The sequence below is a fragment of the Catharus ustulatus genome, chromosome 6, assembly GCF_009819885.2.
Source record: "Catharus ustulatus isolate bCatUst1 chromosome 6, bCatUst1.pri.v2, whole genome shotgun sequence".
Taxonomy (NCBI): domain Eukaryota; kingdom Metazoa; phylum Chordata; class Aves; order Passeriformes; family Turdidae; genus Catharus; species Catharus ustulatus.
In genome coordinates, this window is record NC_046226.1 from 54,339,043 (window position 1) to 54,362,617 (window position 23,575).

Below are 23,575 nucleotides of genomic sequence, written 5' to 3' on the forward strand. Positions count from 1 at the left end.
ATCATTGCTTGCCCAGGTTGAAATAAGGTTAAATTCTGCTGAGTCTGCAGGTGGCTGAACTTCCTGACAACAAATCCAAGCTTGCTCATGACTGAAACCTGTCCCAGAGTTCATGTGACTTCAGCAGTTTATTCTGTAATTTTTTTATTACTCTATTAATGAATTTTGGGTTTGGACAGCACATCATGATTTCGAACATCACAGATGTTCCAGGGTCAAGCTTTGACCACACCACTGAGTGATTCTGTTGGGAAATAATAAATGCCCAGCAAATGTGTGGCTGATTTAGTGACAGATGAGTTCACATTTTGGTCGTTTTGGTAATTTCTTTTTGCAGTTTGCATGGGACCTTACTGGAAATGGGTGTTGGGAAGGATGGGGAGCACAGGGCTTGAGATAAAGTGTTAAAGATCACTGATTTTTCATCTTTAAGGTATTTTTTCCCTAAATATTTAGGATTAGAGGCTCCAGGTCAGGTGTGTGTGGGATGCTTCAAGGCCTGGCTTTATTTCAAGAATTGTTCCACAACAAATTTGAATAAAAGGTCTATTTGAGGATCAATGTTGGCCTTAATTCTGTTTGTGCCTCCTGTGTGTGAATCCTTCAGGGGGATCCCAGCTTTCTGTGTTCCCTTACAGACTGTGCAGGATGGGAGGAAGTTCATGAAGTACATTGACCCCCATTTAGGGGTTCCTCTGCCAGAAAGAGACTACGGGGGCAACTGTCTGATTTATGACCCTGGCAATGGAACTGATCCCTTCCACAACATCTGGGTAAGGAACAAACTCACAAATGAGGCTATTTTTGGGTAAAAAGCTGCTTAATGGAAGTCTTCAAAGTGCAGTTGTGAGTCTGGCTGAGCGCTGAATCAGAGCACAACCTGTGACTGACTCTTCAGCCTCTTTATTTCTCTTCTCTTGATCTTTCCTGTCCATCAGATGGGAGTGTGTCTCTCTCTGGATCCCAATTACCTCATTGCCCAGGGCTGAACTGTTCAACAGCTTTTCTTTCTCTGGTCATTGGTGTCAGATTTTCACCTCACAGTTTGGATTTCTTCTCCTCAGCTGCCCTGAGGCACAAAGCCCTAAAGCTGCACCACAAAATCCCAGAATTTTTAGGGATGGAAAGATGATGTATCCCCACCCCCTGCCATGGGCAAGGACACCTTCCACTAGTGCAGGTTGCTCCAGCAGCACTTTTATGAGTCCAGAAAACCATCAGATTTCTCACTGGCAGAAATTCCCAGGCAAAGGAATGTTGGTTATTTACAACTCCCTGATTGTGTGGAGTGAGGAGCACCTGAATTCTTTGGGTCTGTCCTGTAAATCTTCAGTGCATCAAAAACTGGAATAACTGGGACCTTATGGAAGTAGAGGGAAAGGCACTGTGCCCAGGGACTGGCAGGACTGGTAAGATTTAAGAAACTCTCCTAAATTCCTTCCTGATGAAGGAATGCGAGTATTAATGTGTGGAAAAAAACAGTTTATTGCTGGGTTTTTCTTGGAGGAAAAAAAAAAAAAAAGGCTGTGACCTTCACTCTCTTGGTTTTCAGGACAAGCTGGACGGATTTGTTCCTGCTCACTTTTTTGGGTGGTACCTGAAGGTAAGAATGGCTCATTTCACCTTGAGGACTCTGCTCCTCTCTTCCCAAAGCTTCACTGCAACTGCTTTTGTGGTGCCAAGCCTTGGTCACTTAAACCAGGCTGTTTGTAATACATGAATGTACATATCAATGTGTGAAAAGCCTTTTTCCCCTTTTTTTTTCTGTCTCCTGCCCATGTTAGGCCACCTCATTTCTTTCCAGAGCTTTGTTACATCAACAGTCTCCTTCCTCCTACCACAGGGATTCATCCTGGGGTCAGATCAATCGAGAACTTAATTCCTCTAGCAACAGAAATGCTGGAATGACCTTTGGAAGTGGAGTGTGGGGCTGGCAGTGACAGTGATATTCCCAAATCCAGATATTGCTACTGCTGCTTTCCCAGGGGCATCAGATCAGGATTTTAAACCATTAAACAGGCAGTGGGTTAATTCTTATTACTTTTTAATCAGTATCAACCAACTGTGGAAGGAATTTCAGGTGTGCCTGTCTCTGGCAGGACATTCAACAGTGTTGTGCTGATTACTTTGGTCTAAATATTACTTTTTTTAACCCAAGCAGACTGACTAACTCAGGAGATTTTGCCTCCCCTGCAGACCTTGTTTGGGTTTGCTATTTAAATAACAAACTGGCAGAGCTTGGCTGTTTTAAAAACAAGCTGCAACTGTTGGTTTGTATTTTCATTTCAAAGTGCAGATGTGTTTTGTGAGTGGTTTGGAGGATCCCTCAAAACCAGAGATGAATTTGCTGGGCGTGGGGAGACCTGGACTTCAGCTTGTTCTGTTAATTAACTGAATTCTAAATTTGGAAAACCTGGATCCTTTTCTTCCAAGAGAATTGCATTAGAAACTGGGCTGCCCAGCTGGAAGGAGACTGGTTGCTGGATTTCCTCTGGGCCAGAGCATATTTTTCTCTTAAATATGTTAAATATTAACCTATTTCTCTATTAAAAGCTGGAGGTTGAATGTGTTGTCTCAATAAACAGAGATGGGCTTGTGTTTGGATTTTTTTCCCCAAATCTCCAAGCACCAGGATGGCAATATTGAGAATGAATGGGCCTCATTCATCAGAAATTATTGTGGCTTTGGAGTCATTTAGAGCCCATAAAAGGCTCTGAAAAGCCTTTTCTGAGCACTGTTAGAACAGTGGTGGTTGAACACCCAGTAATTCCATGCATTTAACTCATTTCCCTCCTGCTGAATCCCATTTTACCAGAATTTATCATAATCTGTATTCCTGTTCTGGCTTTGGCTGGGGTGGAGGTGATTTTCTTCAGTGTCGTTCCTATCTCTTGTGCTGCTGGTGTTGATAAGTTGAGAGGCCTGTGAGCATTTGGACCATCACATCATGAAAATAAAACTGTCCTGAGTTTCCTGATCCTTTTCTGGATACTGGAGACTATAAAATCTACAACTGTAGATGTTTTATAGCAGCTGTTTAAGACTTTTTTTTCTCCCTTCAGACTCTGATGATTCGGGACTGGTGGATGTGCATGATCATCAGTGTCATGTTTGAGTTCCTGGAGTACAGCCTGGAGCACCAGCTCCCAAACTTCAGTGAATGCTGGTGGGATCACGTATGTACTGCAGGGAACAGGGTTTATTTGGGAAAACAGATTTTACAGGGAGGGCTAGAAGGCAGTGAAAGCTGAATTGTGTCAGAGTGATCAGAATTCCATGCACTCAGGGCACAGAACTCTGGGTCTGTATTTGGATGGATTTTGGGAAAGACCCAAGCTTGAAATTATTTGCTCCATGGCTGCATTTTCAAAAGTCTGTGCATTATTAGAGACATCAAGCCAAGCTATTTAGCCTTCAGAAAACCTGTGGAATTAACACTCTGTCCCACTCCTTGGAATGCAGAGGTCTGCCTGTCTTGATTCCCTTTCCCAAGCTCTAGTGTTCCTTCCCCAGCATCATTCCTGTGTTTCTCCTTCCAGTGGATAATGGATGTGATCTTATGTAACGGGTTAGGAATTTACTGCGGGATGAAGACCCTGTCCTGGCTTTCCTTGAAAACCTACAAGTGGCAAGGACTCTGGAACATTCCAACCTACAAGTAAGTTGAGGAGGGAATTCCACATGCATGGCACAAAGGCTGAGCCCCTGTTCAAGAGCTTGGTTGTTCTGTTTGGGTTAATATTAATTAAAGAATTCCTGTGTGTTCAGGTGACTCCAGGATCTAGTGACTTATTGCTGCAGGGAGGTTTGTTCGGAGGGTTTTATTCACCTTGTGAATGGGATTGTTGGAAATGTGTCCCAAACATCTCCTAACTGGGAGTGAAGGCATCCTGTAGAAGTGAGCTGATTTGATAAAATGGTTTAAGGAGGTTGAGGAATCAAAGCTGGCATCATACTTCCATTCACATTCACATTTGGTCTTTTTGCATTCCCTAGTAACCAGGACTTCACAGGAACTGGGACAGTGGGAATTAAAATTTAATAAATTCCTTGTAGTCGTGTACCAGGAATGACCCATCGTGCTCTGTAGTGTCTTTGCTGAGCAGAGCAGAACTGCTTACAACAGTGGGTGTAGTATATTAAAGCTTAAATTGATAATTAAAATAACAAGCTCAGAGTTAATCTCATTAAGTTGTGATTTTAATGGAGTAAACGGAGGCATTTTGCATATCTGAACTGATGTCTCAAACGGAAACACTGGCAGATGCCTCTTGCCTGCTTTTCCTTCATGCTGCAGTGGTTATTTTGCTTTTTTTCCAGAGGCAAGATGAAGAGGATCGTGTTCCAGTTCACCCCTTACAGCTGGGTGAAGTTTGAGTGGAAGCCAGCCTCCAGCCTGCGCAGGTGGCTTGCGGTCTGTGGCATCATCTTCGTGGTGAGGACACCTCTCTGGCACTTTGATCCCCTGCTTCTGTACCTCAGGCTGCAGCTCTGGGGATGTTCCTGAAGCTGAGGCCAGGAGGGATCCCTTCCCAACCCTGCAGAGCAGGGGGCTGGCTGTGTCTCTGACACAGGTGACAGGGTCACTGCAGAAGGGGTTGTCCTTGCTTGCTGCCCACTGTTGCTGGCAATGGGAGCAGTCTAAACTGGGATCTTTGGGCTTTCAGCAGCTTGCTGTTCCCTAAAGCAATGGCTGTGGGTGAAAGTAGCTCAAATCCCTCAGTTTTATACAGGTACAGGTCACATTACAGCTGGAAAGGGCTGTATCAAAGGCCTCAGGCTCCTCTGAGCTCAGTCCTGAAGCACAGATCTGCTTAAATCATTCAATTCTCCTAGATTTTTTTTTTTTTTAACATTTCACTGCACACACACCACCTGAGTGGGTGGAATTGTTTTATGCTGGGAACGCAGCATCTGAAATTCATACCTGTGCCTGTGAAACTGAACTTGTCAGCCATGTGAGACTGATACGGAGGGTACAGTGGGCAGTTTAAATGCCTTTTTTCCACTTCTACCCCTCTGCCAGGCAGGAGACTTTGGCCTGTGTGCCATCCATGGGATGTCACTTGGCTCTGCTCTGAGCAACTCAAACTTATCTCAACCCAGCAGCTGTGAAGTGTAACTAAATCCATGCCTGTGACACTTGTGGTGATCTGGAGGCACTGTACATGAGCCAGGTTCGGTGGCACAGGACAGAGCTCTGTGTTTTGCCAGAACAAGCTCCCAGCACCTGATTCCTGCTACAGGACTCATTGGCCAACCTCACATGGCACACCAGTCGTGCTTGGGACTAAATGAGTATAAATAAAACAGAGTTTCCCCAAAATGTTGCTGCTTGCACCCTGAAGAAATTGAGGTTTGGGTGCTGTTTAACAGAGATCCCAGTGAATTTATACTGGACTGTGGGATTATGTTTCTTTTAGCACATCCCAGCTTCAGCTGGTTCTAAGCAGCTTCAGGTTCTGGCTCACTCCTTGGGCTTCAGCAATGCTTAATGCCCTTTGTTAACACTTCTTTTGAAGTGACAATCTGGTGTCTCTCTGCTCCCTTAAGCACACTGCCAGGGCAGCTGCTTGAGAGAACATTTTGCTCTTAGTTTATAATCAACTTTCCTAAGTTGGCTTGGAGAGTGAGTTTGCATAACTGAGAAAAAACAGCCCAGCCCCCCAGGATGTGCAGCTCGTGCCTCTTGTTATGGTAGAGCTCCCTCAGCTGGGTTTTAAGGGACAGGGAAGGGAAAAGCTGTGCTTTTGGGATTTGTCCTCAGAGTTTGTGCAGGTACTTTGGGCTCTTTGTTTGAAGTTCAAAAACTTGCTTGAAATTCGACAAGCAGTTTTTTGCTTGTCCAGCTTTTTGCTGTGATATTTAGTGCCTCTTCCAACACAGAGGAAATGTTTAAAAACCCAGCTGGTTTTGGGTTGATGCTGATGGTTCACTCGGTGATACTGAGCAGGGCTGAGAAATTCCCAGGGAACCATTCAGGGAGAGAGGGGCATTCCAGGCTTCATCCAGTGGTGTTTTCCAAATGTAATTCCGACATCCCTTCTCCCAGTTTTTATTGGCAGAGCTGAACACGTTTTACCTGAAGTTTGTGCTGTGGATGCCCCCTGAACACTACTTGGTGCTGCTACGCCTCGTGTTTTTCGTCAACGTGGGAGGAGTGGCCATGAGGGAGATCTACGACTTCATGGACGACCCGTAAGCCCCACCTCTCTGCACTCCCCATGTCGAGCTCCACGTGCTTTGTTTTGAACTTGCTACAGCTTGCTGGCATCCATCTCAGGCACCAGTTCAGCTTGTCAGGGACAAAAAGGCCTAATCCCAAAGCATCCACTTGGTGTTCCTTTGTTTTGGAGGTACCACTCTCACGCCCCCTGGTCAGAGAGCAGCTGTTGTTAAGGGCATTGTGTGTGCACTGTGTTAACCTCAGTGGCTGGTAAATGATCTCTCTGTGGAGGAGGGAATGTGGAAATGAGCTGGAGTGCTCCTGGCTCATGGGCAGAGGAGCGCTCTGCTCCCGATTCCAGACCAAGAGCCAGGAACTGCAGTCCTTGGATGTGCCCTCTGAGAACATTGGGGTCCAGACTAAAAAAATGTGGTTCTTAAAGGCACTTCTTTCCTTGAGCTGTCTTCCCCCTGGCCCTCTGGAGCTCTCCTGGCATCCTCTTGCAGGTCAGAGGCCCTCAGTAGCAGGATGTGCTGCAGGTGAGGCTCCACACACAGCAGTGCATGTACTTGAGACTGTTCCCACCTCAGCATCATATCTGTCCTCGCTGCTTTTGTTTCTGCAGACCATGTGAAAGCTGAGAAAGCTTTGTTCTCAAAATCACCTTTTCTTTTAATGTCACAACCTGCCTGAGCCCACATCCTCAGCCTAAGGCACCACCTGGCTTCCAGGGGTGTTCATTGTCTGTCACTGACCAAAAAAAGTGTCTGTGTTCAGAATTTAGGGTTCCAACATGGTCTGAAGATCAGTTTCCCTTGCAAGGCTTTGACTCCTAGAACTGGGAAGAAGGGCCAGCCCACATTGCTTAGTCGGAATTCAGGACATTCTGCAGGGGCAGGATGCCCTGCCCTTGGTGTTGGACCTTCTGGTTTGGGACGTGCCTCCAACTCACAGGTAAGAAGAGTCTCTGCCTCACTGCAGAGCTCCTCTCCTTAGCACCATTCATCTTCTTGTGTTGTGCTTGGAAAAGCTCCTTTGCCCTCTGCTCAACCACTTGGCATAACACTGGATTTTGGGAGAGCCATCCCTCACCAGTGCCTCATCCCTGGTTCCGATTGTTGTCGTTCTTTCCGTGAGCTGGAGCGGCTCATCCCGAGCTGCATGTCCCCTTCACTGCCACCACCTTTCCTGCTGGGGGAAGTGACTGCCCCCACATCCTGGGGTTCCTGGCTCTGCTTGATGCTCCCCAGAGCTGACATCAGGCTGCTCCTGCAGAAGGGCAGAGCTGAGCACCCGCTATTACCTGGTGCCTTTGCTGCGGAGGGTTTTGTAATTCCCTCTTCCTTTCCAGGCCATCCTGGCAGAGAGAATCTGCCCCCATTTACCAGCTTCACTTCCACATAATTTCAAGCCAAGGATCTTTCAGGATTCTTCCTTGGTGTTGTAGGGGAAGAGCAGAGGAAGCATGATTTCCTCCATGGTCGTACTTTAAAAAGTCAGTGCATTATTCCTGGAATGTACCAGAGGCTCCTGGCTTACATCACATAGGGAACCTTGCTGACCTTTTCCTTTTGGAAAGTCTTAATGTTCAAAGAATGGAATGTTCCATTGTCCATCCTTGACAAAAACGTGGCTCACTGCTTTGTCTGGTGGTAATGGGATTGTCTGGGATGAACTGATGAGATCTCTTCAGCCAGCACTGCAATGTTAGGTCTAGAAAGCAGTGAAATTCCAATGTGAAGAATTCTTTTTCCCATTCAGCATTCTGAGTATCCACAGGCAGTTTTGGGGCTTTGCTTGCAGGACCTTGGGCTGAGCATTGTGACAGGGTAGTGCCTGGAATTGTGATAGTCTCAGAAGAGGGGTGAAGCTTTCTCCAGCCCTCACACACCACATGCTGCCTCTGAGTTCCTGAGGAGTGGATGTGTGAAATGCTCCTGACCAGGAGTGTCTTGATGTGTTAGTAGCATTTGACCTAGTCACACATTTCTGATTGGAATCTTCCTCCAAGGAGTCTGCATCAAGGCCATGAATTTTTATTTCCTTCATCACAAGAACAATCTTTTGCATCTCTCCTGAGTATTAGGGCAGGAAACCAGCTCTCTTCCTTGGCAGCCTTTGGGGCTGCCCAGCTCTTGTGTTGGGGTTCTTTGATTCTGTTGTCAGGGAAAGGATGGCAGAGGAGGAAGCAGCCCAGCAGAGCAGAAAGCTGCCATCCCAGCAACTGGAATTCCCTGTGAGAGATCTGCTGCTTCCTTTCATCTCTCTGCATGTGGGTTAGGACTGGTCTCTGCCCATTTAATCTGTCAGCACCTGGAGCAGTTTCTGCAGCCCTTTCATCTGAGCTGATCCAGGCAGGATACCTTTTAAGAAGGAATGCACTCATCTCCTCTGCATCAGCAATCACCTACACTTGATTTATTCCATATCTTTTCCCAGTGTATTTGGATGGTTTGGTGTAGCTTGAACTACACGTTGGTGTCAAATATGGCTCTGGGCCTCGTGTGTGAGAAGCTCCTGTTTGGAACCATACCCTGAACATCAGCTGGTCTCAGGCTGGTCAGAGAATCATTTTGTGTGGATTTATCTGGGGGTGGGAACACTTCCCTGCATTGTGTGGTGATGACATTTAACTTTTCTCGCTTTCTGAGAGGGAACTGAAGTAGCACCAACATGAAAGTGTCATCCTGCAGAGCCTTAGTGCATGCGTGATCTGAGCTAGGCTTGTAGGACTGTGCAAAGCTGAATGAAATCACTGCCCCAACTGTCTTTTTGTGCAGATTTCTCCACATCCCTAATTTTACAGCAGTGAAACGTTTTTGTCTGTGTTTCTCCTGCAGGAAGTTCCACAAGAAGCTGGGCCAGCAGGCCTGGCTGGTTGCTGCTATTACTGCCACGGAGTTCCTGATCGTCGTCAAGTACGATCCCTACACGCTCACCCTCTCCCTGCCCTTCTACATCACCCAGTGCTGGATCCTGGGGATTATCCTTGTGCTCACCTGGACAGCCTGGCGCTTCTTCATTCGGTAGGTGGAGCTGCATTTGGGGCTGGCCAGGGTTTTAGGAGGATTTATCCAACCCCAGTCCTCAAATGTGCTCCCTGGGACTGCTTGGGGAGAGAGCACAGCTCTCCTGGGCGGGTGGAATTAACAGGCTTCCAGTATTGGAAGGGACCCACAAGGAGTAGGAGAGGGACTCTGCATAGCAGGGACAGGATGGACAGACGAGGGGCAATGGCTCTGCACTGACAGGGAGCAGAGTTAGATGTGGTGTGGGGAAAAATGAGGGTGCTGTGGCCCTGGCACAGGATGCCCAGAGAGGCTGTGGCTACTCCATCCCTGAAAGTGTCCAAGGCCAGGTTGGATGGAGCAGCCTGGGATAGTGAAAGGTGTTCCTGCCCATGGCAGGGAGTGGAATGGGATGGGCTTTAGGATCCCTTTCAACCCAAACCATTCCAGGATTGTTTGAAGTGCAGTTCTGTGCAGAGGGAGCAGCAGTGGCTACTCCTGCAGGATTGGCTGCTCTGGCAGAGGTGGGAAGAACCAGGCCACCAACCAGAAACACAAACTGCCAATGAATCAATGCCATCAGCAATTGTAGGAATGCCCAGCCAGAGGCTCCAGTGAGTTGTTATCCCCAGGAAACTCCGTGCAGAGAGCTTCCCTTGCTGTTCTTCCTGCAGGCTGGAATTGTGTGCTGTGTGTGTTGCAGGGACATCACCCTGCGGTACAAGGAGATCCGACGGCAGAAGCAGGAGCACAGGCACGAGAAGGACAAATGCCTGAGCAACGGGGATGGACACTCAGCCCTGCTGGATGAACCCAATGGGAACAAACTCCGGGAGAGGAAGCTCTGAGCGCGGACATGGGGCTGACAGGAACTTGTGGTCCCAACCTTATCCTACCTAACTCCTAATTGTCATTGTTAGCGTTCCGGCGTGTGGGGATCCTCTCGGGGGAGGATGGCACTGACACAGCCCCCCTCTCTCCTGGTGTCACCTGGGCAGGGCTGGAGGAAGGCTGTGTGGAGGGAGGTCTGCGCTGACCCCACGCAGGGGCAGGGCCTTTGCCGGGTGCTGTGCCTCTTCCTCGGAGCCAGGTGTGGAGATGGGGCTCAGAGCACGGCACACAGGGATCTGCTGCTCCATTCCCAGGGAACTGGGAGCTCTGTGGGTCCTTTGGGCATTAGGAACGCTTGTTTTGGAGTGTACAGAGACCAGGCACAGGAAAGGAATTACGTTCTTCCTGCTGGAACTACCTGGAGCTGTGGAGGAGGACTGGGTGAAGCGTTCAGCGAGGTGACCGGGTACACGGGGACCTGTGACCGAGCTGCGTTCCTTGCACAGGATGTACCACACTACACTGCTGTTCCAGCCCCTCCACAGGGCATCCCACTGACTTCCAACGTCCCGGAGCGGCCTGCGGCACGTGGGTGCTGTGTCCCAGCTCCGGGGAGACAGACAACTTCTCCTTAGTCTTATTTCTAATTTCTCTTCTAGTCTGGTCATCTCTTAAATGTAAGGGAAGGTGAAGTGAGAAAGGTCAAGCTGCCTTTGCTCTGCGGAGTAAAATGTGTCACAAGCAGACACTGGGAGAGTCCCGTCAGTCTGGAGTTCTTTGCTTTATCCTCGGCTGGGTTTGTGTCTTCACTGCAGGGGGTTTGCTCTGGGGTCTGACATGGGCTCTGCCACCCTCTGTCACTGCTCTGTTCCCACCAGGATAGCTCCAGACTGAGGGCTGTCTGGGAAAGCTGATGCCTGCAGTGTCACACCCCCCCATCCCTGTCCCCTCTGCCAGCAGCAGGCTCAGGCCAGCCACGTCCCTGGCATGGCACAGCCAGGGAGCATCCTGAGCCAGGCAGTGTTTCTGCTGGTGACTCAGCATCCCGGAAAGGGAACTGGGCTGCTTTGTGTTTCCCCAGGTCATTATTCCAAATGTGAGAGCTCCAGTAATCCACATGGATTCTTTACCCTCTGCTCCAAGCCCTCGTGTTGCTGTCCTGGGCACTGACATCACCCTGTCACTGCTTAATCCAATCTGGCTGTTTTTCAGGAAAGTGTTTATCCAGAAGAAAATGACACAAACACCACAGTACAATTCCAAGTGTGCAACCCCAAACTTCTGAAGTGGCAGGAGTTTGCAGGGCTGCTGCCCAGCACACATCTGGGTTTTTAATCCAATTTGATTCTGTATGAGAATGACCGCCAACATTCCCAGCTTTATTGTCTCAAATACTTCCCACCTGTAAAAAATGGGCAGTGGGCAAGTCTGGAAGTCAGGAATCCACAGCTGGGGAGGTGGCCAGGTGACCTGGGGGGACTTGTCACTGCACCCACCTCCCACCAAATGACCACTTACCTGCACTGGCCAACACCTAGTGAGGAATATCCAGAAAGATCTGGGAGCTTTGGCCTCATACATGAACCACTGACTCACCTGTCTGCATCCAGGGGATCCCAAGGATAGTCTGGATCCTGTCCACGTAGTTCTGTTTGTCCTTTGGGACAAACTGCCTGTTTGTCCTGTCTTGTCACCTCAACAGGGGGCTAAAGGGGCTTGGGCTGTGTCCACTCCAGCACACAGGATGGGTGGATGGATGCTGGGCCTTGAGGTGAGGAGTGTGTCCAGGTTTTCAGGGAAAAAGGTGGGCTCTGATCATTGCAAACTCACCTGGATTTACCGGTGCTCAAAACAGCCTCAGGAAGGAGATGGAAGGAAGCCAAGAGTCATGGCAATAACATTTGGCATGACCTGAAAAGGGACCTTCCCTGTGGAGAGGGCAGAGGTGGCCAGCTCGTGCTTCCACACAGGAATGTCCAGCTCACCTGGAACAGGTCTCCCACCTGTGGACACACCCATTTCATGGAGAGCTTGGCCAAAGGTAAGTGTTGGCTTTAAAAAGGAGAGGGTTCTAATAGGTGAGTTGGTGTCTGCGTGAGGCTGCCCAAACCTCAGCCTGATCCAATCCTGTCTGGAACAGCTCTGGGGGTCACTTTTGCCCAGTGTGGAGTGGTGAGCCCTGCAGGAGGATGCTGGGTCTCAGGCTCTTCTGTAGAGGGACATCCTGCCATGTCCTTGGGGATGCAGAGGTGCTTTGGGAAGGGGGAGGGACCATGGCCTGCTGTTTTCCAGCTGTACCCAGAGGAAGAGCCAGGAAGCCTCATGGAAAGGAGCCTTGGCTGCAGGAGGAGGCAGCTCTCCCACCCATGCAGCGTTTTTGGTACAGTCAAAACTTGCTGTGTTTTCTCCCTGAGAATGAACTCCTACGAGGAATATCACGGGAGCATCTCCCAGTGCTGCCCTCGCTGGATCTTTCCAGAGCAGGGAGCCTGTAGCCAGGGTTGAGCTGGCCCTGTGTCTGGAAGTGGGTGTTCCTGGGAACTACAGGTCCTCTGGAATGTCACACTGCCCTGTGGCCTCTGACCCCACCTTTTCTCAGGTTGTGTGGGTGTTTTTTTTCCCCCACAAAATCGCAATTATTACATTTTCTCCAACAAAGTGTTTCTGCTGCTGTCTGAAATGTCTCCTTGCTGCCCTGGAAGTTGCCTGATATAAAAGTGAGGTGTCTGAAGGCAGGGAAAGGGAAGATTCCACACAGGGTGTGAAGGCACAGTCTTTCCAATGATCATGGTGTGGTGAGCATGGAGCCTAACTGTCCCAGGGGTTTTTGGGGCTGCATCCCAAATAGTTTCACTTTCTGCTGCAGAGGGAGAGGATCTGATGGTTTTTCTTAAGAACATCCAAAGTCCAGACCTTGCTGGACAGCCCAGGTGTCCCTGGGGCGAGGAGGGACACAGCTGGAAGCTGTTTGGGGCAAGGGAGAACCCAAGGATCAGCTTTGGGGTGCTGATCCAGAGACCCCAAGGGACTCTGCACCCTTTGAGGGACAAGGGGAGGAGACATGGGACTCTGTGGAGAGAAACACTCCTCAGGGTCCGGGGGGAGGAGCAGCTGGAGATGCAGAGATGTGGTAGGATGGACCAGGGAGTCCCTGGGAAGTGGGATTTGGGGAAACACACAGCAGAGGGTCTCTGGTATGGGATGAGGGATCTGGCATTGTCCCTCCTCACTCCTGGTTCGGATTTGGGGCGAGTTTGCAGGGGTTTGTTGGTTTGGGGTTTTTTAGGGCTTTTTTTAATGCAAGCTCCTTAGGAAAGTTGAGAGCCTGGCAGGCAAACCAGAGTGGGAGACCCCCGAGGTCCCCAGGCTCTGCCGGGGGGTTCGGGCTGGGCTGAGCCGACCCCGGGGAGGGTCTGGCGAGCGCAGAGACCGCCCAGCTCATGGCACGGATGAGCGGCGGCTCCGCCCCGGGCTGGGCTGGGCGAGGGAGCGGAGCCGCTCCCGGTCCCGCAGCTCCGGGAAGCATCCCGGCTCTGGGGGGTGCATTCCGCATCCCGGGGCTGGGCTCTGCACCCGCGGGGACCCCCGGGCAGCGGCGGGGGGCTGTGCCCACTCCCCGCGGCCGGGAAGCATCCCGGGCTTGGGGAGACCCGTGGATCCCGGGGCTGAGCTCGGGGACCCCCGGGGGGCTCTGCCCGGTCGCCATCGCCGGCCGGCCGGGCCCCGGGGGTCGCAGGGTTCCCCCCTCCCCCGTGGGAGCGGACACAGCTCGGCGGTTGCCGGGGCCGCCCGGGGGTCCCCGCGCTCCCCGCAGATCCCTGAGGATTTGTAGCTGCCCAGGTAAAGAGCGGGGGGCACCGGTTTGGGTGGGGAGTGCGATGGGTGAGAGCAGAGCCCAAATCCTTCTGTTTTGGCAAGTTTGGGATGCGCCTTTATTCGTACCAGGAGCAAACTCCGTCCCGCTTCCGTGCCCTGCGGATGGAGGCCAGGCAGGGCTGGAGAGGGGTGGAAGTGGCAGAGCAGCGCTGCAGGACCGGCACCGCTGAGCTGAGTTTAGCCCGGGCTCAGCACACCGGCCACGGGTGTTTGGGGCAGGACAGGGAGGGAGGGAGGATGAGCAGGGAGGTCGCTGGAACCTGGATTGGGATGTTTGGGGACTGCAGTGTGCTCAGGGGGTTCATAGCCAGGTTAGTCTGGGTGCTTTGGGACCAGCAATTGGGGTTGCTGTGACAACCCCATGAAGGCTGGGGGACCCCTTTTTCCAGGGGGGACAGGTGGCTTTGATGCTGTTTTTCTCTCCCTCGTTGAGCTGTTTTATTGTCCCTCCAAGCAGGAAAAGGGACCTGAGCTCTGCAGCAGCTCCCAGGGAAAATAAAGCTGCCCTGGCCCTGGCATTGAGGTGTTGGGATGGATGGAGAGGGCTCTGCATCCCAAACCTGGGACTCTTCACCCCTTTCTGGGTCTCTGAACCCTAATCTTGAGGCCTGTGGGTGAAAAATCAATCAATCCCCGTGCTGCCAGCAGAGCTGTGTCCCTTCCTTCCCAATGCCTCCGGCTTGATTTCCCAGGGATTTGAGCAGCAGGTCAGGGGGATGTCAGAGCAGCTCCATGCAATGCTCCAGGGAAGAGCTTAGTTAACAGAAAAAAAAGCCATAAATCCTTCCCCGAGCACCTCCACCCCCGTTTCCTCGCTCAGGAGAGATTGATGCTGTTTTCCTAATAGGAAAATACCTCTGGGTTTCATCCCAGTGCTGAGCACTGCAGTCTCTTTCCAGGTGATGCCTTGGAAATCTGCTTAACTCGCTGCTTAGAGCTCATTAGAGAGGGAGGTTTTGGGGACAGAAGCTCTGAAAGGAAAGAAAAAACAGTAATTCCTTCTAATTTCCAGAAGAAATTGGGAAGAGGTGGAGGGGGTTTAAAGGTTTGTCCTCCTTGAGGGAAAGTCAGTCCTGAAAACTTTGTTACTTTCATATTAAAAATAATTGGGAAGCAGGGAGAGGAACAGAGTACCTTGCTTTGGCACAGGGGCTTTTCAGGGCACGAAAAGAGGGAGTTTGGGGTCAATCTCCATCATGTTGCTCTGTTAAGATGTCAGTGCTCAGCACTACACAGCAAAGTGGGCCTTGAGCTGAGCTCAGCCCATAACGTGAGCTCAGCATGTTCTCAGCCAGGGTAGGACTGGTTTGTCCATTGCACAGGGAGGTTTGTGCCAGAGGGAGGAGGGTGGGGAGGAACTGGGCATCTCCCAGCCCCATCCCAGCATCCCTGTCACTTTGGGTTACATTTAGGGCTCCCCTTCCTCCTGCTATCCCAAGGATGTGCCCCTGCAGAGGGGGTCAGGCCAGCACAGCTGATATTCCATGCTGTGAAATTCCCACTTTTGCCTGTTACAATCCAAACCTGGATGGTTTTGGGGGGAGTTGATCCCCCCCAGTACCTGAGGCTGTGAGCACCCAAGGGAAGCTGGAAGGTGAGGCCCAAATATTGCAGAACCATCTGTCCAAGGCAAATCCAGCTCTGTGAGTGGGATTTGGGAATTCTGGAGAAGGCCTGGGGGGCTCTGAGGGAGGTGGGGGAGGGTTTAGTGCGGTGCTGAGGTTGTGTCCCCGTGGGGTTCTGTGGGATCCCACCAGCTCTCCATGGTCTGTGATTCCCTGGCACAGATGCAGGGGAGCAGGGGGTGTTGGTCAGTTCCCATTGGATTTGCTTGTTGGGTGTTTTTGGGGATCCCAAAGCCCCCTTTTCATAGCAGGAGTAGTTGCCTTGGATAAATCCTCCTGAGCATCTGTGGTGCCTGGGATCTGCCTGAGAGAGCAGCTTCCTTTCGACTTGACCGGGGAAAACCCTTTTGGGGGGGGAAGGTGATGGAGCTTTCCTGCTGCAGGAGCTGATTCCTGGGGAATAACATCTCCTAAACCCCACAGTGACCCCAAAATGGGTGAGTGGGGCTGCCCCCCTTGGCTGGGGCCAGGGCAAAGCCTCGGGAGAGGCTGGGAAACTGCAGGAGGCAAAGGAAGATTTCAGCTGGAAGCAGCAAAGGGCTTTGAGGGCTCCTGGAGGGGGGATGTCCACACACAGAGATGTTGGGAATGTCACCTGTTTAAAGGCTCCCGAGGTAAATCGAGCGGCTCTGCCCCTTCCCGGGGGTTCCTGTCCCTCCTTCAGCTCCTGCCTGGTGGCTGAGAGGCTTCAGCGCGTTTGCTCAGCTCCTGGAAGAGGAGCCAAGGCCGGGAGAGATGGAGGGGGAGCAGTGATGGAGCATCCCTGCTGGAAAATCACAAGGCATTCAATTTTTGAGTTCTTCCCCTTCACCCTAACGCTGTGTCTCGCGCATTCCAGGCTGTCCCGCTCGCAGGGAGCGTTTGCCATGGACACTGGTCACGTAAGCAGATCCCGCTTCAGTGGTGAGTCCTCCCCAGGGAGCCCGGGAAGGGTTTGGGGCAGAGCTGCTGGCGCTCACATCAAGGTTCTTTTGGGAAAGGGTTGGCTGATCCTCGCTGCTTTCCGTGGGGAGAACCCTCTGCTCCGTGTGGGTTTTGTTTCCTAAACCGAGGGTAAAACCCTTACAACCTCCCAAGTTTTCCAAGCTGAGTGCTCAGCCCTCGGAAACGGGCAGGAATGAGGGGGAAGCAGGTTCCAGTTCAGCTGGGATTTGCACTCGGAGTTCCTCAGAGGTAGGAGCCAGTAAAAGATTTTAATTTTCATTCCCAATTTTATTCCCAATTTTGCTCCTCCGCCATTGCCGGAGCCTTGGGAGCTCTGGCACGGGAAACATCCAACTGCTTCCCACAGCATCCTTAACCGGGATGCAGGGATAAAGCAGAGCCCTTCAGGGGCGTGGGTCGGGGTGGATGAGGCAGGACCCGGATCCTATCCCAGTGTTTAACCTCGGAGATCCCTACGGGCTGCTCCCGGGATCCAAAGCGGGTGCTTTGGATGCGAATACTCAGTCCCTTCTGCTGTTCCCGCTGGAGGAAGGCTGGGGGGGAGCAGCAGGTTGTCCCTGCGCTCGGATGCGATGTGGGAGTTCAGCCTGGCTTTGGGCTTTTTCCGGCTCCAAAGGAGGGAGCGCTGCGGCGTGATGGTGCCGGATGATCCCCGGCAGCGCTCCGGGATGAGAAATCCTCTCTTTGCCGCTTTTGCGGTGCCGGTTCGGTGCGGGAGTGATGGAGGCTGGTGCAATGCAGCAGGAACCGAGCCCGGCGCTCCCTCCCCGCTCGCTCCGGCGGCACCCGCGGGGCTCTGCCTGTTTCCAACAGCTTTTCCTTTGGTTTTTCCCTCCTCCCGGCTTTTCCTGGCGTCCCCAGGCAGCAGCTGGGCCGAGGGCGATGCAGATGGGCTCGGGGCACATCTGTCAGCGGGACGGAGCCGCAGCTGGCACAGGCACCCCCGGCACCTCGGGAGTGCCACAGGCGCTCGCTGGGAAGTGGGGCTGGGACCCAGGAGAACTTCATTTCCCGGGAAAGCCAAGCCAGGGCTGTCGTTTTTTTTTTGGCTGGCAGAGCCTCTGCCTGACCCGCTTGCAGCCCCCCGGGTGGGACCTGCGGTTTATCCCCCCCTCGGCCCATCCCATGCTATGCTCGGAGCTTGGAGCCGTGGAAGCAGCCGAGGCTGAAGGCTCATTCCCGGGATGGTGAGCAGCTCATGGAGCCCCCTGTTCCCTGCAGTGGCCTCCAGCCCGCCGCGGTGGGAGATCGGGCTCTACGCCGCCGGCGCCTTGGCGCTGCTGGGAATCGCAGCCATCAACCTGTGGAAGCTCTGGCGCTCCGGGAGCTACCCGGCCCCTTCCCCCTTCCCGAATTATGACTATCGGTACCTGGAGCAGAAGTACGGAGCGGCGTGCCCGGACATCAGGAACAAGGTAAGGGGGGAAGCTGCGTGTGTCTCCTTCCCTTTGCAGCCCGCGGGATGCTGGAGGGGTGGGAATACCGCCTGGATCCCCTCGCGGTGGGGGGAACGCAGCCACAGGCAGCAGCCTGGTGCTGTCGGAGCTTTTGAGAGCTGCGGGAATCTCCGGGCTCGCTGCCGCGGCAGCTTGAGGCCAGGCAGGGGCCGGGATGCATCCAAGGAGGCGGCGGAGAAGCCCAGCTGTCCGGCACGGAGGGATGGGATGGGATGGGATGGATGGCAGCGCCTGCTTTCTTTTCCCTGGCAGCGAGGGCTGGCCCTGGGCTCACAGCGGGCGCCAGGTCGGAGCTCTTCGTCCCGCAAGAGCAGCCTGAGGGCAGAGGACACCTTGGAGAGCATCCAGGAGCTGGGCAGCCTGGAGCTGATGGGCAGAGACCTGGGCCTGGCCCACTACGGCCCCCTGCGGAAATCCATCTCGGCCGACTCCCTCAACTCCATCTCGTCCATCGGGAACAACTTCGGGCAGGATTTCACGGTGGGGCAGGTGGAGGTGTCCATGGAGTACGACGGGAGGGCGGCCGCCCTGCATGTGACGCTGCTGCAGGGCAAGGACCTGCTGGAGAAGGAGGATGCGCGCTTCGAGTCCTGCTTCATGCGGGTCAGCCTCCTCCCGGCCGAGCAGATCGTCGGCATCTCCCGGGTGAGCCCCTCATTCCTCCCCACGGACCCCTCTGCACGCCTGGATGGCCCTGGGGGGTTGGGTGGCAGCGTCCCTTGGCCACGTTCCTCGAGGCAGTGGTGGGGTTTGGGAGCAGGGAGCTCCAGGGAGGCCAGGATCAGAAATGGTTGGCACAGGATTTGGGGGATATCAGCTTCCCCAAGGCAGTGCTGGGATTTGGGAGCATGGAGTCCAAGGCTGGACATGGGATTTTGGGGTGAGTCTCTGCTCCCCCACAGCAGTGATGGGATTTGGGAGCAGAGAGCTCTGCATTGACACAGGGTTTTGAGGGGTGTCCCAGGTGGGTTTGCACATCAGGAACCTGGCAGTGGCAGGAATGTCACCCCCTTGGCTGGAATTTGGGCTTTGTCCTCTCTGAGCATGGCTGGTGGCAAGTTTTCCTGCTTGACTGTCCCTGCTGTGGAAAGGATGTTGTGGCATGTGGAGGAAGCAGCCTGGGGTGGGATTTGGGTGGCAGTGGCAGTTTGGGCAGATGCTGTTGTTGTCTTGCCATGGCCCCACAGTCCCCTGTGTCCCCTGTGTCCCCTCTCCTTCCCACAGCAGCCCCAACGCTTTTCCCTCCCCACAAAGGACGCGCTGAGAGCCACAACCAGGGTTGGATCTGGGGCAAAATCTCCCTTTTTAAGTGCCTCAAAAGCTGCTTTTGGAAAGCAGGAGCCTCAGTTTTCTGCCAGCAGCTCCTTTATTGCAGAGTCAGTTTGATTTAATCAGGATATTCCAGCAAGGAATGGGAATTTTCATCCCATTAAGGCACCTCTCCACTGGGGTGGAGGTGCTGCTCCATCCACACAAACCTCCTAAATATTTCCACAGTGCCCTTCTAGACCATTTTTCCATCCAAATCTCTGCTCTTTATTTATGCTCTGGAGATATTTATTATTTAGGGTCATTATTTATAATTCACCAGCACAATTTATCTCCTTGGCTGCCCCAAGGCCATGGATAAAGCTGCTTTTTTTTCCCCCCAGTGCTTCTGGAGGGATTTGAAATAGCACCTCCTGTTTGGTTGTACTTGATCCAGAGCTCCCAAAATACAGCGTGGGCTGCAGACAGACAGTCTGTAAAATCTGTAGGGCTTTAAAATCTGCTCTTCGTACAGAGGAACTTCAATCCCCTGGGGACTCTGGAGGTTGGTGGAATCTGGTGGGAGAGCAGGAATGGCAGGTGCTGCCTTTGTGCCCTTCATACCAGGGATGGAGCAGGGTTAGGAACAGACTGGGACAAGAGAGAGTCCACGGGGGAGATGAGCCCCTTTCCTGGGGGGCTTTTGGGGTGAAACAGCCCCCACAGAGGGGTCCCTTCTCCACCCAGATTTGGGTGGCTTTGGAGAGCTGATGGATCCATGCTATCCAAGGCTTCCATCCCTTGGGACAAACCCCTAGTTTGCCTGTGACCTCTTGGATGCTGAAACAAGGCGGGAGTTGGAGGAAAAAAAATTCCCTAAATCCACGATTTCAGAGCATTTCCCCTTGGCCAGTTCTTTGGGATCAGCACCCGCAGGATGAGCTATGGGAGCTGCTGCTGCCTTTGCTCCTGGGGAATGATGTGACACAGGGACAACATCAGCCAAACAGTACCATTCCCACTGGGCACATTCAGGAGTTGGTTCTGCTTGGAGTAGGGCTGGGGGTTAGACCTTGTAACCATAAATCCTGTTGCCTGATGTGGCCAAGCTGGATGTGCATCCACACTCCCGGGGGCTTGGGATGTGTCTGAGAGCACTGGGCCAAGGCTAATTCTCTAATTAGAAGAATTAACAGGCAGTGGGGCAGGTCACAGCCCCGATTTTCACCCCAACAGCTGTGGTCAGGTCGGGAATAATCATCCCAATGGGATGGGCCCTCCCCGCGCTCCTCACAATTCCCACAAAATGGGGCTGAGCAGGGATGCAGCCCCACGGGTTCCAGGGCTATCCCCCCTTGCCGTGGCAGATCCAGAGGAGCTCCTACTCGGTGGCATTTGACGAGCGCTTCTCGGTGCCGCTGGATCCGGCGGCGCTGGAGGAGAACAGCCTGCGCTTCTCTGTCTTTGGCATCGACGAGGACGAGCGCAGCGTCAGCACCGGCGTGGCCGAGCTCAAACTCTCCGACCTGGACCTGGCCACGCGTCCCTTCAACGCCTGGCTCTACCTGCAGGACACCAACAAGGTGAGGCAGGAGCGTCCCATCTCCCAGCTGGGACAGCGGGATGTGTTTGCGTCCTCAGAGTTTTTATATTGGTAAGAGCTGATAAAACAGACTCCAATCCTAAGAGGTTCTAGTACTCATCAGTGAACTTCCATGTTTAAAAAGTGAATTTACAAGAGTTTTTAAATTATTTATCATGTTCACAGCTGATACCTAAGTGTACACCTACAACCACTTGCAGGCAATGCTTTATAGTAACTTGGGAGGGAAGGCAGGATTTATGCTGTAAGACTGGGAAAGAGTGGCCTGAGAGCTCAGCAGAAAGAAACTTGTGGTGCTGATGGACAGCAGGATATGAACAGGGAGTTGTGTCCCACAGGCTGTGGACACGGTGGGGGAGATCCTGCTCTCCCTGAGCTACCTGCCCACGGCCGAGCGGCTCACAGTGGTGGTGGTCAAAGCCAAGAACCTCGTGTGGAGCAATGGGAAGGTGACTGCAGGTGAGGAGGGCTCCGTGGTGGGGTTTGTCCTGATTTATCCCCTTTGCTACGTGGGAGTGGAACCCTGTGAGGACAGAAAGGGTCCCCCCACTGTCTCCACGTGGCTGGGGACACGTGTGACTGATCCCTCTCCTGCCCTCCGAGCAGATCCCTTCGTCAAGGTGTACCTGCTGCAGGATGGGAGGAAGATCAGCAAGAAGAAGACAGCAGTGAAGAGGGGAGACACCAACCCTGTGTTCAACGAGGCCATGATCTTCTCCGTGCCGGCCATCGTGCTCCAGGTCTGGGAGAGCTGGGAATGGGGAGCACATCCCAGTGCTCCCCAAACCCACCAGTGGGGAGCTCCTGGGGGTGTGGGAACTGTTTGGAGTGGTGTGGATGTGTGGAAATGGCTGCTGGAGGGGGGATGTGTGTGGAGGACTCTTGGGGAGGATATGGAAGCGTGGGTTGGGATAGAGCAGAGTACACAGGGATGGTTTGGTACGTGGAAGGGGCAAAGATGGATTGAGGGGATGCGTAAGAGGGTGGGTATATAGGGATTGGGTATAAAGGGGCGTTTCAAGAACAGGGGGTGGGGGCTCAGAGGGCCGTGCATACGCGGGGCATGGCAGGTTGGGTGGCTGTGCATGGATTCATGGAGAGGGGAATGTGGGTGGGTCTGTGTGTGGTGACAGCCCCGTGGCCCCCAGGAGCTGTCCCTGCGCGTGACGGTGGCCGAGAGCGGCGAGGACGGGCGCGGTGACAACACGGGCCACGTGCTGATCGGGCCGGCGGCCAGCGGGATGGGCACCACGCACTGGAACCAGATGCTGGCCACGCTCCGCAAGCCCGTCTCCATGTGGCACCCGCTCCGCAGGAATTAGGCCGGATCCTGGGGACAACGGGGTCTTGGTGGCACCCACGAGGCTGAGCTGGCGGCGCTGAGGGGCCCAAAATACCTGGAGCACAGACAGAGCGGCTCCATGGGCACATTCCGGCTCATCCCTGCACACACTGGGCCAGACCTGCCCAGGAAAGGAGCCCAAAATGGACCAAAATCAGCAGGAGCCTCCCCAAACCGCAGCTCCCGAGAGTTCCGTGTGCTCCCAACAGCCTCGGAACCCGCGGAATCCTCAAACGTGGACTCCGAGCGAGGGAGAGGGGGGGATTCCTTTGGAAGGTGGTTTTTGTGTGGGAATCGTGAGGGGGGTGATTGATCCTCAGGGGATCTTTTGTAGTGACTTTGGTGTGCTGTGCCAAGGTTGGAATGTTTCCAGTGAGAATGGAAAAAGGGAGCAATAACAGCAGAAAATCGATTGTTACGTATGGCTCCTCCTCCCGTCTGTTCCCCCACACAGCAAATCCCTGCCTGCCTCCACTGGCTGCACAGGCAGGGATTGGTTTCCAACCTCTTGGGATTGAGGTCAGATCCACGCTGGGAATCATCCCCTAAAGGTCCAGCAGGATCAGGGGCAGCTTTTCCCACCCCAGCCACTTTTCCAACCCAACCTCACCCTCAGAGTGCTCAGGACAGCACCATAGATTCCTGCTCCTTGACACAACTTTCACAACTGGGGACTGCTTTTTCCAGCCCTTAATCCTGGACTTGGGCTATGACTTACCCTATAACTCATTTTATCCAAGATTTTGGGCATAGAGAGGAACATATTGGCCTTGTGACCCAAGGCAGATGGGAAAGTTTCATAATTTCACAATTTTTTAGCCCAACTCCTGTTTGAGGAGGGAGAGGAAAAGCCTGTGTGGATCCTCCCTGCTGGTGGGCTCTGGCCCAAGCCAGGTTTGGGGTTTTTGGGGAGCTAATTTCCACTCTGGTTTGTGGAGGGTGATGGAGCCCCTCATGGCAGAGCAGAGGATGTGCTGGGGCCACATCCCTCCTTGTCTGGGCCTTGGCTTTTCCCTGCCAGCAGGATGCTGGTGGGAAGCCAGGCTGGGAAATCTGGGGGTGTCTGGGGCCCTGTGCCATGAAACTGGCACCATGGGATCAGCACAGGCTGGGATGTGGCTGCTGGGATGATCTGAGCAGGGAAAAAAAGTGTGAATGAGCCATTTATCTGTTTTTCCCTGATTAAAAAGTAACTCCAAGGTGAGTTATCCCCTGAGCTGGTGACACTTTTCCCTTCCCATTTGTCCTGCCTGATCTTCCCTTTGGGACTTGGCTGGGATGTCCCTGTTCCATCACCCCCCTCTGCTCCAGCTCCTGCCACCCCTCTCCACTCACTGATGCCCAGATTCTCTTCTTAGGCATTTTTGTAGTGCTCCTCTCCATTCCTATTTGGAGGCACCTCTGCACCTTCTCCTTCATCCTGGGGACAAAAAACACTGCTGCAGCTGTTTTGGGGCAGGGATGGATGGACCCT

General features: G+C 53.0%; 2 protein-coding genes across 4 annotated transcripts in view; both read left to right on the top strand.

The window, feature by feature from the left end:
* Nucleotides 1-10,751, top strand: part of PTDSS2 (phosphatidylserine synthase 2) — a 29,494-nt gene extending 18,743 nt beyond the window's left edge. For both annotated transcript variants that reach the window (XM_033061488.2, XM_033061489.2), the window contains exons 5-12: nt 639-773; nt 1,553-1,603; nt 3,063-3,176; nt 3,540-3,658; nt 4,321-4,435; nt 6,053-6,198; nt 9,007-9,192; nt 9,878-10,751. In XM_033061488.2, the coding sequence (XP_032917379.1) occupies nt 639-773; nt 1,553-1,603; nt 3,063-3,176; nt 3,540-3,658; nt 4,321-4,435; nt 6,053-6,198; nt 9,007-9,192; nt 9,878-10,022 (1,011 nt within the window). In that variant the 3' untranslated portion in view covers nt 10,023-10,751. The remainder of the gene's footprint in view (nt 1-638; nt 774-1,552; nt 1,604-3,062; nt 3,177-3,539; nt 3,659-4,320; nt 4,436-6,052; nt 6,199-9,006; nt 9,193-9,877) is intronic.
* Nucleotides 10,752-13,469: 2,718 nt separating this feature from the next.
* SYT12 (synaptotagmin 12) lies at nt 13,470-22,519 on the top strand. 2 transcript variants are annotated; one of them, XM_033061491.2, is made up of 8 exons: nt 13,470-13,845; nt 16,345-16,409; nt 17,673-17,866; nt 18,161-18,553; nt 20,524-20,739; nt 21,098-21,218; nt 21,366-21,499; nt 21,908-22,519. In XM_033061491.2, exons 2-8 carry the CDS (start codon nt 16,373-16,375, stop codon nt 22,079-22,081), a joined length of 1,269 nt encoding a protein of 422 aa, XP_032917382.1. In that variant the 5' UTR covers nt 13,470-13,845; nt 16,345-16,372; the 3' UTR covers nt 22,082-22,519. The 2 variants fall into 2 exon arrangements, with proteins under 2 accessions (XP_032917382.1, XP_032917381.1); XM_033061490.2 differs by lacking the exon at nt 13,470-13,845 and having other exon boundaries at nt 16,161-16,409.
* The last annotated feature ends 1,056 nt before the right edge of the window (nt 22,520-23,575 follow it).